General features: G+C 44.4%; 2 protein-coding genes across 6 annotated transcripts in view; both read right to left on the bottom strand.

Moving 5' to 3' along the window:
* Positions 1-252: 252 nt before the first annotated feature.
* On the bottom strand, positions 253-6,510 carry LOC121864512 (atherin-like). Of its 3 annotated transcripts, XM_042363578.1 has the most exons (3): positions 6,314-6,510; positions 4,594-4,778; positions 253-1,943 (listed from the first exon to the last, which is right to left on the bottom strand). In XM_042363578.1, exons 1-3 carry the CDS (start codon positions 6,495-6,497, stop codon positions 1,788-1,790), a joined length of 525 nt encoding a protein of 174 aa, XP_042219512.1. In that variant the 5' UTR covers positions 6,498-6,510; the 3' UTR covers positions 253-1,787. The 3 variants fall into 3 exon arrangements, with proteins under 3 accessions (XP_042219512.1, XP_042219529.1, XP_042219522.1); XM_042363595.1 differs by lacking the exon at positions 4,594-4,778; XM_042363588.1 differs by lacking the exons at positions 4,594-4,778; positions 6,314-6,510 and adding an exon at positions 3,827-4,587.
* A 3,126-nt stretch (positions 6,511-9,636) lies between these two features.
* Positions 9,637-19,054, bottom strand: part of LOC121864501 (titin homolog) — a 48,717-nt gene continuing 39,299 nt past the window's right edge. The window contains exons 6-10 of one of the 3 annotated variants that reach the window (XM_042363557.1): positions 15,567-15,749; positions 14,690-14,791; positions 11,949-12,041; positions 10,171-10,337; positions 9,637-9,772 (exon numbers count right to left, since the gene is read on the bottom strand). In XM_042363557.1, coding sequence (XP_042219491.1) covers positions 10,179-10,337; positions 11,949-12,041; positions 14,690-14,791; positions 15,567-15,749 — 537 coding nt within the window. In that variant the 3' untranslated portion in view covers positions 9,637-9,772; positions 10,171-10,178. Of the gene's footprint in view, positions 9,773-10,170; positions 10,338-11,948; positions 12,042-12,883; positions 13,337-14,689; positions 14,792-15,566; positions 15,750-19,054 lie in introns of those variants that run through there. The other 2 variants (XM_042363566.1, XM_042363547.1) reach the window with 2 other exon arrangements.

Raw genomic sequence — 19,054 nt, 5'->3', positions numbered from 1 at the left:
AATAAGTGATGTCTTGTGGACCATCGACAGTGACTTAGCAGAATCGAGATCCAAGCAGCAAAAAAGGCAACAGTTAATAGAAAGGTTGATAACATTTACTAGTAGTTCATTACAGAAATAGTGCAGTGATATTATAAACCAACAGCATTTAGCTAGACAAAATCCTGACATCTGAACTGTTACAGAAGTACAGACAGCATTAGAGGGTCTCAGGATAAAGCTTATCTTAAACTTTGGTAATAGAAAAAATTATAGATTTATTTTTTATTAAGTAATTATAAAAACGATACATCTGTAGGGAGAGTGACACACCATAGCGGTGAGCCGACTAAGGCGAGTGTCACAGTCAGGGAAGTTTTCCTCTGCTGGACTCTTGTTGGGGGTTCCACTATTTACATCAACAAACAAAAACAAAATTATAAATATGTGTTATTTCTATTTCAACCTAGAGTGTGTTGAGGTAACTACACAGTCGCCCGGGTGAGCTGGGCTGCAAGTCGGTGCATACCGGTGACTACACACTGGACCACTACTGAGTTAATATCTGTCACAGGTAAAAATTAACAAGAGAAAACTAACTTTTTGAAACCATAATTTATCTAGATATCTACAGAGCCTCACTGGATATCATTATTCCCTAACGCTAACGAGTCAGCATAAAAATAATGATAGTAATTGTAAAAAAAAAGATAAATGTAACCTACTGACAAATTAATATTAAATGAAAACTGTCAAACAAAAAGTTTTACAATACACCTACAGCCTTGTATCACATGCCAGGGAGTACACTGTTGGCTGTGACTTAAGTTATACAGTCATCATATATAAAACTACAAAACTCTTGTTCAAGTAAAATACAGAGAACATGTTACCGTGCTCACTCTCACACTATACACAACCTCACATCCCATATTTACAGAGACCTTACAGTATACAGGCGCATCACACGGAGCACAGAAACGGGTCTATTATTGCCACTCACTGGAACATTAGCAAGCTGCCCGGGGAGCTTCCTAACCGGTCTTGACAGCAGAACACACTTGGCCTCTCTCTGACACACTCAAGAATACCCTAAGGACGTTCAACCATACACGAGAGCCAAGTAACTGGTCACTGTCCGGGTGTTCATAATATTTAATGAACCCCAAGACTTATCCCGGTCGGTGCCTGCAGGAGCGAGGTTATTTTACTCCAGTCAACCCCGCAGGTGCTGTAGGTTAAGTAGGGTCTCGGCGCGTTGCCTTCAGAGTAACACGCCGTACAGGGCTGACACACCCGCTGCTCCTCCTCCTCCTCCTCCTCTTCTTGAATCTTCACTGTAGATTTTCCTCCCAAATAAATACCTGTTAACGCCGTGTATTCCTTGTTTGGTTGTGGTGACCATAGAAGGTTGTTAGTGTGGCGGAGGGAGGGGAGGGCCTGCTGGGGGGTGTGTCTTACCTCCAGCACCTTCATCTCTGGCTGTGAGATGATCCGCACCAGCGTGAGACCCTGTTAGATGGGGCCTCATGTGGCTCTTGCTCAACCCAGGGCTCGATAGCGTAAGAACTATGAACAATAGTCTCCATACCATATGTGGAATATATTGCCACCAGAGAGGGAAAGCGAGAGATGAGAGATACAAACTGCGTCAGGAGTAAAGTGCTCTACTGAAGCAGCAAACTAAACAGTAATTCCAATAATGATCACTGGCCAATGTCAGAGGAGCAAGCCCAGAGTTGAGTTCCCAGCAAAATATACATCGCTATACAGGTAATGACATAAAAATCTAAGTATTTTGTCTAATATTAAAGTAGAAATAGGAAGTGTTGATGATGGCATCTGGTGACGACGTCGTAAGTATGAGGAGTGATGAAGCCTTGGGCCCCCCCAGCCTCCACGGCGGGAGGTATAGGAGGGCTCGGCCGCGGGGGAGGTGTCCAGGGTGACCGCCTTACCCGCAGCTGGGGGAGAAACACAGCCTTAGCAGTGAACTTCCGGACCTGAGGCAGGACAGGATGCTTGGCAATATTTTTCATACTTTTATTTTACGTTTCAGCGTGTGCCTGTGATGAATTGTTCAGATATGAATGTGTCTGTATGCTTGTGTAAGTGTGTGTGTGTGTGTGTGTGTGTGTGTGTGTGTATCAGTGTGTGTATCAGTGTGTGTGTGTGTGTGTGTGTGTGTGTGTGTGTGTGTGTGTGTGTGTGTGTGTGTGTGTGTGTATCAGGCGCGTCTGTGTGTGTGTATCAGTGTGTGTGTGTGTGTGTGTGTGTGTACCAGTAGATGTGTGTATGTCCGTGTGCCAGTAGGTGTGTGTATGAGTGCGTGCGTGTGTGTACGAGTGTGTGCGTGTGTGTATGAATGTGTGCGTGTGTGTATGAGTGCGTGCGTGTGTGTGTATGAGTGCGTGCGTGTGTATGAGTGATGTGTACGAGTTAGTGCGTGTGTGTGTGCATACGTAACCGCCTACATTCTTGTGTGCATTTACGTGTGTGTGTGTACGTCTGTGGTACGAAAAAAACAAACTCATTGATCTGATTTAATCTTTCTCTTGTTCTTAATGTCAACTGTAGTAAATGTATATGTCTTAATTATTTCTATATCTAAACCTTAACTAATAGTAAGCATTAGTTTACCGACGAGTTAACAACGAGGGAGTTTACTCACAGCCAAACTAAACTCCTCATTATGGAGTAAACGTCACACAAACACACAAGTTGTCGTATCACTAGTCTCTTAGGTCGACAAGCAAAAACCCCAAAATCATGCAAAAAGATATAGTTAGTTTGGTTTCTCATGCAAAATTTCGATGGACAATCTTAACTCCAGAAGACTTTATAATACCAAGTACATTGTCACACACTCCATGGTAGTCAGGGAGGAGAGGTCATAGTAGTGTTAACCCCGTGGTATCGATCACCAGTCTCTGACACACACGAGTGGTTCAGATAATAGGTCATGTGAGCCATCGACGTGAAATTAGTCGTCAAACTTTAAAACCCCAAAACAATTTAAGTAAATAGAGGTTTAAAGTGTTATGAGCAGCAAGAAAAACCTAAATCGGTGTTTGTAATAAGAGGGAACAAACGTATACATGTGTCTCTGTACCAATGAGATACCTAGTGTAAATAGTGTTACCATCTGGTGAGGGGAACCTGATCTTGGGCCTCCTATGGTGACACAAGAGATACACCTGGTATTTTTTTATGTGGAATCACACTTAACTGATGCCAACGAGAATGTCGAGGTCTTTAGCATGAGGAGTGATAGAGGCATGCACTAATGGGTCAACAACACACTTTTAATGACTTTTAGGCTTGACGGTCATATCCTTAAATGTGAATGACTCCGAGGTGATGACTACGGTAACTGATATCATAACAACTCCACTAAATCCCTAATAGGATGGCCATTACCAGGACTGATCTACTCCGTGAGTCTCATTGTTGCGAAGGACATAATTTGGATAATCACTTTTTAACAATTCTTATTTCAGACATAAGTCACTCAGAATTTTGATTTCAAAGTATAACCTTGATAGCAAAACTCTTATTGACACGGCGTGAGTCACTTATTGTGATCGGAGCGCACAGTAGGCATGAGTGTGGGGTGTAAAAGACATACCACAGAGTAAAGATAAAATGCTGCCATTAGTATCGGCAGTCAAAATAGGAAGAGAACACACGCCTGGTTATAAAGCTGATGTCCGACAAGCCAGAAAGTGTGTCGAGTCTGGTCATTAGGCAAGAGAGGGATAAACAGCAGGTAGTACATGAATGAGGTCTTATGGACTATGGAGTAATGAGGAGACGAGCGGTGTGCCTGCGGGCCCGACCTACTTACATGCACTAGGGGCCGGCAGCAGACTGCGGTCAGTAGCACACCACGAGACGCCACCGTTCACAGCTTCGAGGTTCAGCTTCCACCTAACTGTACATTTAACTTTCAAATCCATTATATTCAATTTCTCAGAATTCGGTATTAAGCGTATTACAACAGCAGAGTTCACCTCAAATATCCAAGAAGCCAGGTCAAAGGGTCTAACGGAAGCCACCGGGTAAACATTCCTTCCCGTCGGCAATACATGTTTAACTCCCTTCATCATCGTGATCTCGTTTACGTGAGACAGTAATGTTTAGGGTCCGTTCACACCAAGGCTTGAACGGATATATTCTGATGCAAATTGTCCGAACAAGCGAGTCAAGTTAACAACACACATCTCACACTATATTCGAATCACATCTAATTTGAATCTTTCATATTTTATCCTAGAGGAAGACAGTTTTCTCTCTCCAGAGACAGTGAGTCGTGCAACAAGTATTGGCTGAGGTGAAAAAATCATAATACCCAACACGGCGTCACATATCGTCTGTCTCCGGACAACTTGCGTCAGAGTAAATATGATTCCGGCCTTGGTGTGAATGCACCATTAGTGTTTAACTTTGTCTGAAAGGAGTTAACATAAACTTAGGGTCATGCGGGGTCACATCATCATCAGGTGTATTGGTCCACTATCATGCAGTAAAGCTCACATGCTAAGGTCAAGCTACGAATAATAAGTGCAACAAAAACAGCGACTGCAGAAGGTGTTAATGGGAAAACTTGAGCACCTGAGCCGAGGCGTGAGTTAGATCGGGCGGGTGTACTCCGTGGAGTTGGGAGGGTGTCCACGGAGGTGAGAACAGGGGTTCACGAGGACTGCTTGCCAGGGGCGCTCCCCCGCCTGCTGTTCTCCTTGGTCTTGGTGCTGCTGAACCAACCGCCTCCAAACACCTTGCCCAGGAGACCGCTACCACTACCGCAGAGAAGGGACACTCATCGTCAATATGAGAAGCAGTAAGAGGGGGTAGGAGACACTGCTACCTACTGTACTTACACAAGCGGCCACAGCTACTACACCAAAACTATAAAAAAAATATAAACTATTTATATAAAAAAAAGACAAACTCACGAGAAAAAAAATCACATCTTAAACACAGGAGAGGAAGGGTGTATGGGAGTATGCGTGTGTAGGTAAGGATGCGGTGTTGGCCCTGGTCTGGGTTGTGGCGAGGGCGACTGAGCACCTACACCAACACACACTGCGGGTTTCGCATCGTTCTGGGCTCTACATCATGAACTCTGCTGTTAACGTAATGTCCACCAGCAAGTGAATTAATCTACGAATTTGCCCGTGGCCAGATGCAGGGGCAGAGTTACTAAGCCTATACTGGTTAGGGCCAGAGCTATATCAGAAGGGAGATATTTGAAGAAGAGGACGAACAAGGCGAGATAGAGATACACCACGCTAGAAATGGACAAAAATAGAAAGATTTTTTTTTTCACATTAAGCATCACACCCCCTTGATAGACTCAACACATGAATAACAAAATAAGTTTCAAATATTCCCTTCAACATAATGTAGCTCCGTGAGACACCCGATTCATCACAAACTATTTCCAAACGAAAAAACCTATTACTAGACATTAATTATTTGCTAAGCCATACATACTATATTATAAACATGACCAAGATCAATGTCTGAGCCATGCATAATATACATATATATTATCCACAACAGCAACACATAACACACAAGAAGTAGCATGGCTCAATTACTGTCAGCTAACACAGCAGCGATAACACATTATAATTATCCCAACTCTGCTCTTACATTACTGTCTACAACAGTTTGCTTTTATTAAACAGCTGAGATGCATTTTCTCTTACGTGTGAACATGCAGGTGTGTGTGTGTGTGTGTGTGTGTGTGTGTGTGTGTGTGTGTGTGTGTGTGTGTTCCTTTTTCCACTCATTCAGTATGTCTGTCTTATCACAACCTTTGTAAAACTAAAAGGAACATAAACTTAATGTAATTCTCTTTTACAGCTCTATTACAAGCCAGATAAATGGTAACGAATTTAAAACTTTTTGTTTCTCTGAAATGTGTAATCGGCCCACCTGGAGACTACCTACAATAGCGACTACTTATCATCTTAGCCAAATGTTTTCCTCTCAGTTGAAATTCATCTATGATCTCAGGACTACCTATGCCTTATGGTCAATTACCGTACCTTAACGCTGAATTACCTTTACTGCAACAGAATTTTCGATCAATGCTATATAATTTTTCTTCCTTGAATCAGGTAAATAATTTCGCATTTACTTAGAAAATCGATTCATTCTAAGAGTCGATTAAGTAAACCGAAATTTGCTGTCATTGTAAGATTTTTATCTCTAGTTATCGTCATGCTGTTTATTACGATAACATGCTGTAGTATTTCATGTGTATATCATCACTATGTGGGGGAAGGAATAGGTGGTAGAGTTGTACACAAAAGTATCCACTTACCCAGATTTGTGAGCGTCGTCTTGGCTGTCGACAGAAGCGCCGACGGATTCCGATAGGCTGAGTCTGTCTTGAGAGTTATTTGAGCCTTGAGAACTGCCAGAATCACTGGAGGAGGCGAGGGAGCTTTGGGAGGTGGTGCAGTAGGAGGCGACGGCGCCCTCAGTACCCTTAAGCTTAGCCACATCTTCCTCGAGTGATCTGATGACTTCCTCACGCAGAGCGAGTGCCGACCGTATCGCGTCCAGCTCCTCTCGTTGCTGCAGGAAGGAGAGGGAGGAGACTGTTACGAGGCTGTCACTCACGAGGCCGTCACTCACGAGGCCGTCACTCACGAGGCCGTCACTCACGAGGCCGTCACTCACACAAACATCTCTCGGCTGCTACCACGTTTCTATCCAATAATGCCACAGACACCAACACAAACTAGTCTGATGTTGACAGTGATTCCTCCACCGTAAACACAGATAATGAGCTACCCATTATCTGTACATTCCAAAGACACGCACGCACGCACGCACGCACGCACGCACACTCACTAGAAAGCCCTATCCAACACTTCAGTAAAGCACAATGGATTTTAAAATGAACATTTTCAGGAAAGTTGAGACGTAGTGAATCTGGTGCGTAATTAACCCTGGCAAGACCGTAGGGAGACTGGGCATAACACTGACGGCTGACCAGAACCTCCTCAGTAACAAAGACCTGACCACATAATGAGGTTAGCGAGGCCTGGGAACTATAACGTGTAATATTAGGTCTTGTGGTCATTTGTGGAGTCCAAAACATTCACGAAAAATACATTTGGTGTGATTTCATTGCGGAGTGACAACGAAAAATTAATATGTATACATTTTTCAACATAATTCAATACATCTAGTGATATTTGCAATTAAATATGTATTGAAACATGTCATCGGTAAATGCAAATAGTATATGACCTGATTATGTTATAGTAATTGTGGTGTACCATGGTCAGTAAACATTAAACCTGATGCATTGGAATTCTTATATTCTCGTGTTTAAAAAAATAACATGTAACAAAGAAGAATATGGGTGTAGTAGTTTATTGTGACCTGGGTGTAGTAGTGTGTGTGACCTGGGTGTAGTAGTTTGTGTGACCTGGGTGTAGTACTGTGTGTGACCTGGGTGTAGTAGTTTGTGTGACCTGGGTGTAGTACTGTGTGTGACCTGGGTGTAGTAGTTTGTGTGACCTGGGTGTAGTAGTGTGTGTGACCTGGGTGTGGTAGTTTGTGTGACCTGGGTGTAGTAGTTTGTGTGACCTGGATGTGGTAGTTTGTGTGACCTGGGTGTGGTAGTTCGTGTGACCTGGGTGTAGTAGTGCGTGTGACCTGGGTGTAGTAGTTTGTGTTACTTGGGTGTAGTAGTGTGTGTGTGTGTGTGTGTGTGTGTGTGTGTGCAGTGACTTGGGTGTGTGTAGTGTGTGTGTGTGTGTGTGACCTGGGTGTAGTAGTTTGTGTGACCTGGGTGTGGTAGTTCTTGTGACCTGGGTATAGTAGTGCGTGTGACCTGGGTGTAGTGTGTGTGACCTGGGTGTAGTAGTGTGTGTGTGTGTGTGTGTGTGTGTGTGCAGTGACTTGGGTGTGTAGTGTGTGTGTGTGTGTGTGTGTGACCTGGGTGTACAAGTTTGTGTGACCTGGGTGTAGTAGTTCGTGTGACCTGGGTGTGTAGTAGTGCGTGTGACGTGGGTGTAGTAGTGCGTGTGTATGTGTGACCTGGTTGTAGTAGTGTGTGTGTGTGTGTTGTGACCTGGGTGTGTAGTGGTGTGGTATGTGTGTGTGTGTGTGTGTGTGACCTGGGTGTAGTAGTATGCATGTGACCTGGGTGTAGTAGTGTGTGTGTGACCTGGGTGTAGTAGTGTGTATGTGACCTGGGTGTAGTAGTGTGTGTGTGACCTGGGTGTAGTAGTGTGTGTGTGTGTGTGTGTGCCTGGGTGTAGTAGTGTGTGTGTGTGTGACCTGGGTGTAGTAGTAGTGCAGGACCTTATCACAGTAGGGCTGACCTGGTTGTTGGAGGTGACGGCCTCTGTGAGCTGTTCTCTGAGGGTGGCGGTGGACGTACTCAAGGTGTTTAGAGACTATCACTCTCGCCTCCTCCACCGCCTGGAACTTCTCAGCCTCCAGCTCCTCTCGTAGCCGCTCTGGGAACATCAACACACACACAGGTGAGTCACACACAAACACACACATACACACACACTTATTTGCAAATATATCACTGTAGGTGGGCATGATCCATGTATCTGTTTATAACCAGATTGAAAACACACAAAAACAAACAAGTGGGAGGGAGGGAGGGAGGGAGGGAGAGATAGAAGGAAAGGGGACGAGGGTTGTGAGTCACCAGGCTGATAAACATACCCATGCTAAGTCTGTGTTGATCACAGAGGTGCTCCATCTCGTCGTTGTGCGTCTTTTCAGCCTGCAGGCGGTTCTCCTCGTCAGAGTTCTTCAGGGCGACGGCCAGACGCTTCTCCATGTCTGACGTTCGGTCCTTGAAGTCTCCCCGCAGCCGCTCTGTGTGTGGGACAAGGGGGAGGGGTGAGTGTAAAATACTACCTCGGGTCATTGTGGGCAAGGGCACGTAATATAACACTAGGAACGTGGTTAAGCAAACGTACGTGTGTGTGTGTGTGTGTGTGTGTGTGTGAGGATGACTCCTCAGCGTAGCAGGAGTTACCCCGCCGTGTATAAGAGACTGAGTGAGTTACGAGAGAATCTTTTACATTGTTTGAACAAGTTTCACGTGTTAACACTTTGGTCACTCTTCTGTGTCTGTCTCTGAGTTACACACAACTATGGACGAGAAAGAAGTTTATATAAGACTGTAAAGTATTATAACAAACACAGCTTCACTTGAACACTTTATGCAACACAAAATTTATCTCATTTATAGTAAACAAGAATTATAATTTTATAGTTTGTGTTGGTAGTTGTTGATCATCACTTGTAATTAATGTATAACCTGTACTCACAACATGAATGACAACAACAGATAAATTGAAGAATAAATATAATGGTTGTGATCGTTACAACTACCTGTAAAGTCCTTATAAACAAAGGTTGTCAGAAGTGGAAATGAACTATTGAAGTGTTAAATGAGACAGGAGGTAAACAACACAGTTACAATGACAACAAACTATATATCAAGATTGACTTTGGAAGATATTTTTTCCATACAACTAACTAAAACCAACTAACTAAATAACTAACTAAATGTAGGAGGAGATCACAGGTAAATACAAAGGTGTCACAGGTACTGACCCATCTCCTCGTGGTGTTTTTCCTGAAGGTATTCCTGCTGCGTCCAGTTCTTCTCGTCCAGCCTCTGCAACTTACGGCGGAGCTCCCACACATCTCTGTCCGCGTTGGTTCTCATGTTCTCGAGCTCCTTGTGGTAGTAAGCGTCTTTGTCCGTCAAGCTGTCTTTCAACGTCGAGATCTGCACCAAACCAGGACGTCAGGTTAGATTCAATTTAGGTTATGTTAGGTTATGATTAAGGGTCATATTTGCTTAATATTTACTTCTGGCTGTAGTCTAGCAAAGACTTCCAATGGGTGTAAAAATGCATCAATTGTTCTTAAGTAAGGTTGGGTACACGATAGTAATGTGTTATATGAGTAATGTATTCACCACACAGCCGTAATAGTTGAAGTACAGCTTAAAACAGTTAAGTCTTTCTCTCCCATCCATACATTTCTTCATTCTAGATCAACATATATATAATTTTTTGGGTAATCTTCAATGTTCTTCTATATTCCAAAGCTTCTCATCTTGATACAGCCTTTAAACCTTCCATCAGTTCGTTGTGTTCGCCAGCGCTGTCGTTCATAACTCACCTCTTTGGTCATCTCCTCCTGGCGAAGTTCCCATGACTGTTTGAGCGCCCCTGTTCCTGTTCCTTCTGTACCTTCATGGATTCGACTGCCAGGTGCTTCTCCTCGGCGTGAAGGTCATCCAGCTCAGCCTTCAACCTCGAGCACTCTGACCTCAGTTTGTCCTCCCACTGTGATGGAGATATATAGTTACTCTCAATGTATAGGAGACACACACACAGTACTCAACACAACACACACCCACACACTCAGCCTCCCTCCCTCCCTCCTTATCAGATTGTCAATAATTGCTGTAGGCGCAGTCCCTCTGAGTTTCTTCCTGTGCAGGCCTACCTCCTCCCCTTCCTCTTTCTCTTCCTCTTCTTCCCCTTCCTCCTCCTCCTCCTCCTCTTACCCTCCCGACGCCAGAAACACAATGTCTGGTTCCTGTGATAAGGCTGAAGTAGAGTCTCGTCCAATTAACACGCGGCAGAAAGTTTTCCAACCTATCACACGTCTCTATAGTGTCACCATAGAGAGAGACTTTTCCGTTAGTCAGTTCACAGTCATCCAGAGCTAGACTGTATCAGTGTTGTCATTTATACGAGCCTTAAGCTAAATTGTGTCTAAAAAGTCATTGAATCTTTTGGAACTGTTTTGTTAAGAGATGTAATGAGGAATTAAGAAAAGGAAAGAGCTACGGTTCTCTCAACTGGGCTGAAGTTGCTCTCCACACCGCTATGAGACGGTCATCCAACACCTCTTGATAGCCACCACCCCAATGTTTACCAGAGGGAGCCCAAAAACACGCTCACTGAATTTGAAATGTCTGGAAAGGGAAGACACACAGGGTACGAGGAAACTTTGCTACTGGAGTAAAGTTTGATGGCTGATGTGGGAGATTACCACCATGTGAGGCAGTATTGTAGCTCTGTTATGTCCCTGCGGCTGTGTTACGAGAGAGCGCCAGTAACTAAGCTTAATTGGATCACACGTTTGTACTATTCGTTTATGGTAGAGCTCGTCTATGTGACCGCTTCTGGCTACCAAGGACGCTGACACACATTGGTTAATACAATAAGACAACCTGGCTAGTCTCTGACCCACCGTCTTACTCACAATTCTCTGTGATCTACTACACGTGTCACACAGCTGACTCTGGCTGCCGCAACAGACATATAACAGCTGTTGTGTTGTCATGAGACTCAGTGTGTAAGCGTTAACGATGTGTCTGCTTGATCTAAATAATGTTATATTATATATCAGTTACCCGCCGCCACCACCAGTACAATAGTCGGTGCCCTTTTCTGTGTTTATTTGTTTCATTATAACCTTTTATTCTTGAACTAAAAAACTGAGAATAAAATGTTACCAATGATTAGGGAAGCACTGTATCATCAAACAAGTTCCATCGTTATGTGAGAGTGTTGTAACCATGGTCACCACATTATGGGTTGTCTTTAGGAACGCACAAGAAGTCATTAAAAAGAATATACAAATAAAAAACACCAAAATTTCGAGTTAAAGAAGAACATCACCTCCCCCACAACCACTGTCATTGACCGTATACTGTATGGTAACACAAGCGAACATTAATGTGTAGGTAGCATCATCCAGCGTGAGGTTGTGTCTAGGTCCTGGTAATTAACAGATCTTTCATATTTCCTCTAACTGACATCTTAATTACTAAGTTTAAAGAACTATAGATTACGTTAGTTCAGTGTACGTGATGTAAAATGACTTCTTGAGATTAAATACTCGGGGTCAATATCACAGTTGAAGTCCACACACAGTGACCTTACCTCAGCGTTGAGTTCGTTCTTCATCTTCTCTTGTTTCTGACGGAACTCTGCCTCCGCCTCCTCGGCCTGCCTCTTGGCTCTGTGCAGTGTGTTCTGTTGGCACAAAGTCTTCACGTTAGGTATTCTTACTTATGCTACGCCTGCTCTTGCTCCTTACGCCTGTAATCTACTCTTAATGGTTTTTTTATTCCACTAAAAGAGTTTAATTTCCATAATATACAATAACATACACGTGTAAAAGCCTCTGAAATGCACACAGTCAGCGGCTGTCGGGCTGAATGTACTGATGCCATGACCAGTTTACCACATAATACAACCAAACAAGTTCCATGGAGAAATGTTGAGATTTCTTGAGGCATAATCTTTCTTGGTTGTACTGGATGTGTCGACACTACACAAGACAAAAACAATAATAATTTCACTTAGGAAGTAGACTCGTAGGCGTCACATTCAGGTGGTCGTTTGTAAGTATTAACACAGTCTTACACCATCAATAATGACATCAAAATAATTCCACAACTTGTCCGGCCATGATCACAGGCACAGAGGAGTCACAAGTCCAGGGTCACTTTAGGTGTAGGGTGTGAGGAAAGTCCACTTGGAAAATACGACCACATCTTTCCTCCCCACCAGATAAATATGTCACCGTGGCCATAAGGTTATGGACTGGACTACACCCACACACCTTACTGGACTGACATGTGATGATCGCCATATCTCGCCCTTCATCAAGTTATGCCATATGTATGTTCTTCCTCCCTTGGACTGATGACAAAGCTGGCAGCCAATCGACTTTGCCAACCACAGCGATAACCGACTTTACCACAGCCACAATAATATAAACTAAGAGGTATTATGAAGGTCAGTATCGGCCACAACCTATACTGTGCTGCATCACTCCCTAACCTATACGTCTTCCTTTCAGTTAAAATCAATCTATTTATAAAGTGATCTTAAATCAGTGATGATATATTAACACCTATATGGTCAGGTATACGGACATTAATCACCAAACAGGACAGGTGTAATAAGTGCCTGTAATATATTAAGTACATTTATTATCAATTGCTAATAGACTTTTCATACTGATCAGTCACAATGAAGGTGTTTATATCAGCCCATTGGTTCACTTACCTGGTGACTGCAGGCTGGAGAGAGCAGACCAGGTGAGGCCGTCTGAGTGAGACAACAACCACAACAAACTCCCTACCTGTCCTACCCTGACGGTTCGGCGGCGCCTTCTTCAGGCCACGTATCTCCTCCTCTAAGATTTTCTCCCGCATTTTTAAGTGTTCCATCTCTCCTGACGCCCGCAGCGCCTTCTGCAGCTCGTGGGTCACCCCGCGTAGCTGGATGGCCTCCGCCTCGTAGCTCTTCAGATGACCCACCTCGGGGAACACAATGGTCACACAGGTCACACAGGGTCACTCAAGGCAAGGGAACTCCCCAAGGCGCGGAAGGGGAAGGAGTCAAAGGAAGGAGTGGTCAAGGGTGTTTGTATGAGACGAGGGAAACACAGCTGGGGATAGCTTTTAATACACGTAAAGTTCATTAGAGTAAAATAAATCATTATCTTAAGAGTAAACATTGAGTGAGTCGCACCAGCCACGTCTGAACAAGAAGGGATCATGATAGTCTTCTATCCATCAGTAACACTAAAGTAATTCTTTAGTTTTCAAATGATTTTATGTAGAAAAATCTTGGGTCCTGGTATAAAGGATTTGGTCATTATCCTGGTGGTAAAAAATTGTTTTATAAAAAATTTAATTTTCTAATATTTAAGGAACACTAATATTAGGTAGCTACTCTACAGTATTGTATGGACCGTGGAGGAACGCAAATTCTACAGCAAAATTTAGGAGGAAAATTTTTGAGGTTGAAGAAGTAAGTCGCAGAAATAAAGTAAAATAAAACAACTAAAAATATATATAAGCGAAGCATAACATTTGGAATTAAATCGACAGGACGACAATGAGAACACAAAGACGAGAACAACTGGAGAACAGCAGCACGACAGCAGCACTACAGCAGCACAGCAACATAAACATCTCGTATTATTAACTGTTGTATTTCCCTTGTGTGGTTCAGTAACTGTGGTCTATGACGCCCAACTTCAAGTGTAGTTTTCAGTGACACAAACTCACGACTTATAAATTTTATCTCGTATCACTATGACGTCATCGTAAGAATAGTATACAAACAGGGAAGTATTTTCTTGACAAATAAAGTCAGTAGTGAGTGTAGCCAAAGACCACACCTGAGAGTATACTATATATACAGTATTTGGGGGACTCAGTGGACTATGGAACTTGTTTTTGATACTTTGAGTGAGGAGGGGGCAGTTACAAGATTGGTTATAACTATAAACTGCTCCCGTATAAGACTTATGGAAACTCAACATAAAGGAAATACACAGCAGTTAAACACCTTCTCACACAGACTAAACCTCTTAACATGGCGGCTCTCAAACTGGTAACAGTGAGTGAGTGTTCATGTGTTTGCAAAGACATTTTTTATATATTCTTTATAAACAGTTGAGATGACCAATCAGCCGTGAGCCTTGTCAAGAGGTTTGGTCTGAAGTCAACACACTGCCTCGTGGATGTGACCTGGAACCAATGTGACACCTTGAGCTGTATATAAACACAAGGATTTACTGAGACACAGGTGGTCATGAACCCAGGAGGCAGGGTTTGGGAGGCACCAAAGGGCCGGCGGGGCGGTGGGTCGCCAGCACCTACCTCAGCCAGCTGCTCGTCGGCTATGCGTCGGTCCTCTGCCACCTTAATGAGGGAGTCGGCCAGCTCAGACTCCACTAAGTTCCTCATCGCATTAATCCTCTCCTGGGGAGGACCCGAGGAGCAACACTTGTAGTAGACAATTGGTACTTTTAGCAGCTCTCGTCAGCCACACATAGTAAAGGTAGTTATCAGGTTATAGGGAAACACTATTTGGACTCCCAGTTTAAGTGTAGATGTGAGATTCTCGCTTGACTCGAGTCCAAAGGGAAGATACAAACTCTCGTCTGACTATTGTAAGTTTGCCTTTGACTGGCATCTCCACACATGGGTTAGATGTGGTCCAGAATTAAAAAAACAACCAAAATTATAACTTATTGGTCAGATGGTCAATAATCGCTTTAACAAACAAACAAACATTATTATTTTCCTCAGGTTCATCAGATATAAAAGAATTAGGTTATTTTGTATGGTGCATTTTAGTAGTTATAGGTGACAAAGGTGACGGATTCAAATACACCGGTACAGAAGGTTTATATATTAGTTCCTGGATGAGAGGGTTGTCGCTCAGGTAATACAAACTCTTCGAGGACAACACCAGAGGGAGTAGCAGTGACATCTTAAGTCTTAAATCTCAATACATTTTCCATCACCCTCGAAGTGTTACAACTACATACTCACCCGATATGAATTTCTCCCCTATAATGCTTTCTCACTGTCTTTTCCAGCCGTCTAAACACTGTCCCTTATTCTTGGTCGTGTTCTGTCTCACCTCCTACGAATTACCCCCACAAGCTAGTGTCTTAACATCCCCTTACTGAATATCCTCACCAGCAGACCTACCTCTCTCTCTCACTCTCTCTCTATATCTCTCTCTTACCTCAGCTTTCCTCTCTCTCTCCTCTACTTTCTTCTTGTGGTCCTTCTCCATCTCCCTCAGCTTCCACTCGAAGTCCTCCATCAGCTGCTGCTCGCGGGTGCTGTTCATCGTGTTCATGTTCTGGAACTCTTTCTCGAAGGTGGCGATCAGCTCCTCCCTCTCCTGTGCCGCCTCGTCCAGGGCCTGAGAGACGGGGAAGAACACCCGATGGATGATTAAGTATATCTTGTATCCACAGGGGAAGGAGGTAAAACTATAGCTTGTGTATCCACAGGGGAGGAGAGAGTATCAGAGGGGTAGAAGTATGGTTTGTGTATCCACAGGGGTGAGGGAGGGGGTAGTATGGCTTGTGTATCACAAGAAGTGAGGAGAGTGAAGTATGGCTTGTGTATCCACCGAGGGGAGGGAGGGGGGAGTAAGTATGGCTTGTGTATCCACGAGGAGAGTAGTATGTAATATGTATCCACAGGGGGGAGGGAGGGGGTAAGTATGTGTGTATCCACGGGAGGGGAGGGGGGTAAGTATGGCTTTGTGTATCCACGGGGGAGAGGAGGTAAAGTATGGCTGTGTGTGTATCCACGGGGAGGGAGGGGGTAAGTATGGTTTTGTATCCACGAGGGAGGAGAGTAAGTATCAATATCTGTATCCACAGGGTGGGGAGGGGAATGAAGTATGGTTTGTGTATCCACGAGGAGGGAGGGTAAGTATGGCTATGTATCCTGAGGGAGGGAGGGGGTAAGTATGGCTTGTGTACCCACGGGGGAGGGAGAGGGGTAAGTATGGTTTGTGTATCCGAGGAGGGAGGGGGTAAGTATAACGCTAGCCATCACAGGGGTGAGGAGGGGGAGTGGTATGGCTTGTGTATCCACGGGGGAGGGAGGGGGTAAGTATGTGTCTATCCACAGGGGAGGAGGAGATGGCTGGGCATCTATCCACGGAGAGGGGTCAGGGGAGGAAGGGGGCAGAACAGATAGAAAGAATGGGAGGGAGGTGGTTAGTAATCAGGCAATGGAGGGAGGAAGCTGTGAGGGAAGACCGAGGTGTGATGGAAGAGGAAAGGAAGAGATGAGAGAAAAGAATAAAGCGTAGTGGAAAGGAAAGGAAATATGAGGTAAAAAACTAAGGAGAAGAGGAGAGAGGAGAGAAAGAGAAGGAAAACAAGATAAAGGGGAGGAAACGACAATACTCAGGTAGGGTAGAAAAAGATGAACAAAAAAGAAAGAAAAGGCATGGATAAAACGAGAATGTAGGAAGGAAAAAAAACAAAGTGCTGGAAAAATTGAAAAGGAAATAAAAGCAGGAAGAATGGAGGAAAAATATAGAGTAAAAATAAGGGGAGAAAGTGGACTTGAAAGAATGAAAATAAAAAGAGAGGGAAGGGAGGTTAAGAGTAAGAGGGTGTGACAGAAAGACTCAAGTGTGTGGGTGAGTGTGAGTGAGAGAGTAAAAGTGAGTGAGTGAGTGAGTGAGTGAGTGAGTGTGAGTTTAAGTGTGTGTGGGAGTAGAGTAAACTTGAGTGAATGTGACTGTAAGTAAGTGTGTGGGAGAGTGCAAGTGAGTGTGTGGGAGAGTGCAAGTGAGTGTGTGGGAGAGTGCAAGTGAGTGTGTGGGAGAGTGCAAGTGAGTGTGTGGAAGAGTGCAAGTGAGTGTGTGGGAGAGTGCAAGTGAGTGTGGGAGAGTGCAAGTGAGTGTGTGTGTGGGAGAGTGCAAGTGGTGTGGGGAGAGTGCAAGGAAGTGTGGGAGGTGTGAAAGTGGGTGTGGGGGAAGTGCAGAGTGGGTGTGTGGGGAGGTCAAGTGGAGGTGTGGGAGAGTGCAAGTGAGGTGTGTGGGAGGTGCAGAGTGGAGGTGTGTGGGAGAGTGCAAGTAGGTGTGTGGGGAAGTGCAGAGTGAGGTGTGGGGAGAGTGCAAGTGAGTGTGTGGGAGAGAGTGCAAGTGAGTGTGGGGATGCAAGTGGGTGTGTGGGGAGGTGCAGGTGGTGTGTGGGGAGGGGTGCAAGTGGTGTGTGGAGAGTGCAAGTGGTGTGTGGGGAGGTGCAAGTGTGAGTGTGTGGGAGAGTGCAAGTGGTGTGTGGGGAGGTACAGTGGTGTGTGTGGGAGAGTGCAAGTGAGGTGTGTGTGGAGAGTGCAGAAGTGAGTGTGTGGGGAAGTGCAGAATTGGGTGTGTGGGGAGTGCAGAAATGGTGTGGGAGGTGCAAGAGTGAGTGTGTGGGGAGAGTGCAAGTGAGTGTGGGAGAGTGCAAGTGGGTGTGTGGGAGGAAGTGCAAGTGGTGTGGGAGAGTGCAAGTGCACTGTGGGAGTGCAAGTGAGTGTGTGGGAGAGTGCAAGTGAGTGTGTGGGAGAGTGCAAGTGAGTGTGTGGGAGAGTGCAAGTGAGTGTGGGGGAGAGTGCAAGTGAGTGTGGGAGAGTGCAAGTGAGTGTGTGTGTGGGAGAGTGAAGATGCCAGACTGCACTTCAAACTACAATAATTGGAAACATGTCAATATATTACTTCAACAATATATAACTATCTTAAAACACTTGTAAAATCACGTCTGGATGTATGTCGTCAAATAACCTAACCTAACCTAACCTAACGTCGTCAAATAACCTAACCTAACCTAGCCTAACGTCGTCAAATAACCTAACCTAACCTAACCTAACTTAACCTAACGTCGTCAAATAACCTCACCTAACCTAACCTAACCTAACCTGACCTGACCTGACCTGACCTGACCTGACCTGACCTGACCTTATAAAACTTGCAAAGGAAAAAATCAATAATCACGTCTGAATGTATGTCGTCAAATAACCAAACCTAACCTAACCTAAGCTAACCTAAACTAACCTAACCTAACCTAACCAAACCCAACCAAACCTAACCAAACACGATATTAACAGACGTTTGCACATATGCTAATCGTCTTTGTGTTGCAGGAGACTCTACACAGATGAGAATGTTCTTGGAATTTCTTGACAACAATATATTGGCGTGTGAGACATTAACAGCATCATTCCGGCTAATTAAACATAAATTAACTACCACACTGGAGCCGTCCTCCCTAAATCCTGTTATGATCTTGTTCTGAATGTTGATTTCGGGTGTATAATGCTGGTAGGTGTAGTACTGGTAGGTGTGGGGGGTTATAGTGGTGGTAGGTGTAGTACTGGTAGGTGTGGGGGGTTATATTGGTGGTTGGTGGATGTTGGTAGGTGTAGTACTGGTAGGTGTGGGGGGTTATAGTGGTGGTAGGTGTAGTACTGGTAGGTGTGGGGGGTTATAGTGGTGGGATTTGGTGGATGTTTGGTGGAGTGTAGTACTGGTAGGTGTGGGGGGTTATAGTGGTGGTAGGTGTAGTACTGGTAGGTGTGGGGGGTTATAATGTTGGTAGGTGTAGTACTGGTAGGTGTGCTGGGTTATAGTGGTGGTTGGTGGATGTTGATAGGTGTAGTACTGGTAGGTGTAGTACTGGTAGTGGTGGTTGGTGGATGTTGGTAGATGTGGTACTGGTA

This window comes from Homarus americanus, unplaced genomic scaffold (assembly GCF_018991925.1).
Source record: "Homarus americanus isolate GMGI-L3 unplaced genomic scaffold, GMGI_Hamer_2.0 scaffold59578, whole genome shotgun sequence".
In the NCBI taxonomy this organism is placed as follows: domain Eukaryota; kingdom Metazoa; phylum Arthropoda; class Malacostraca; order Decapoda; family Nephropidae; genus Homarus; species Homarus americanus.
Note: the sequence above shows the minus strand (reverse complement) of the source record. Positions and strands in the feature narration are given on the sequence as shown.

What these genes read in the sequence shown, in the direction of transcription:
- LOC121864512 (XM_042363578.1), bottom strand. Translation starts at nt 6,497, where the DNA reads ATGTGGCTAAGCTTAAGGGTACTGAGGGCGCCGTCGCCTCCTACTGCA. An exon ending in GACGACGCTCACAAATCTGG is followed by an intron (nt 4,779 to 6,313) that starts GTAAGTGGATAC and finishes TCTCTGCGGTAG; the next exon opens with TGGTAGCGGTCTCCTGGGCA. An exon ending in TAACTCACGCCTCGGCTCAG is followed by an intron (nt 1,944 to 4,593) that starts GTGCTCAAGTTT and finishes TTTCTCCCCCAG; the next exon opens with CTGCGGGTAAGGCGGTCACC.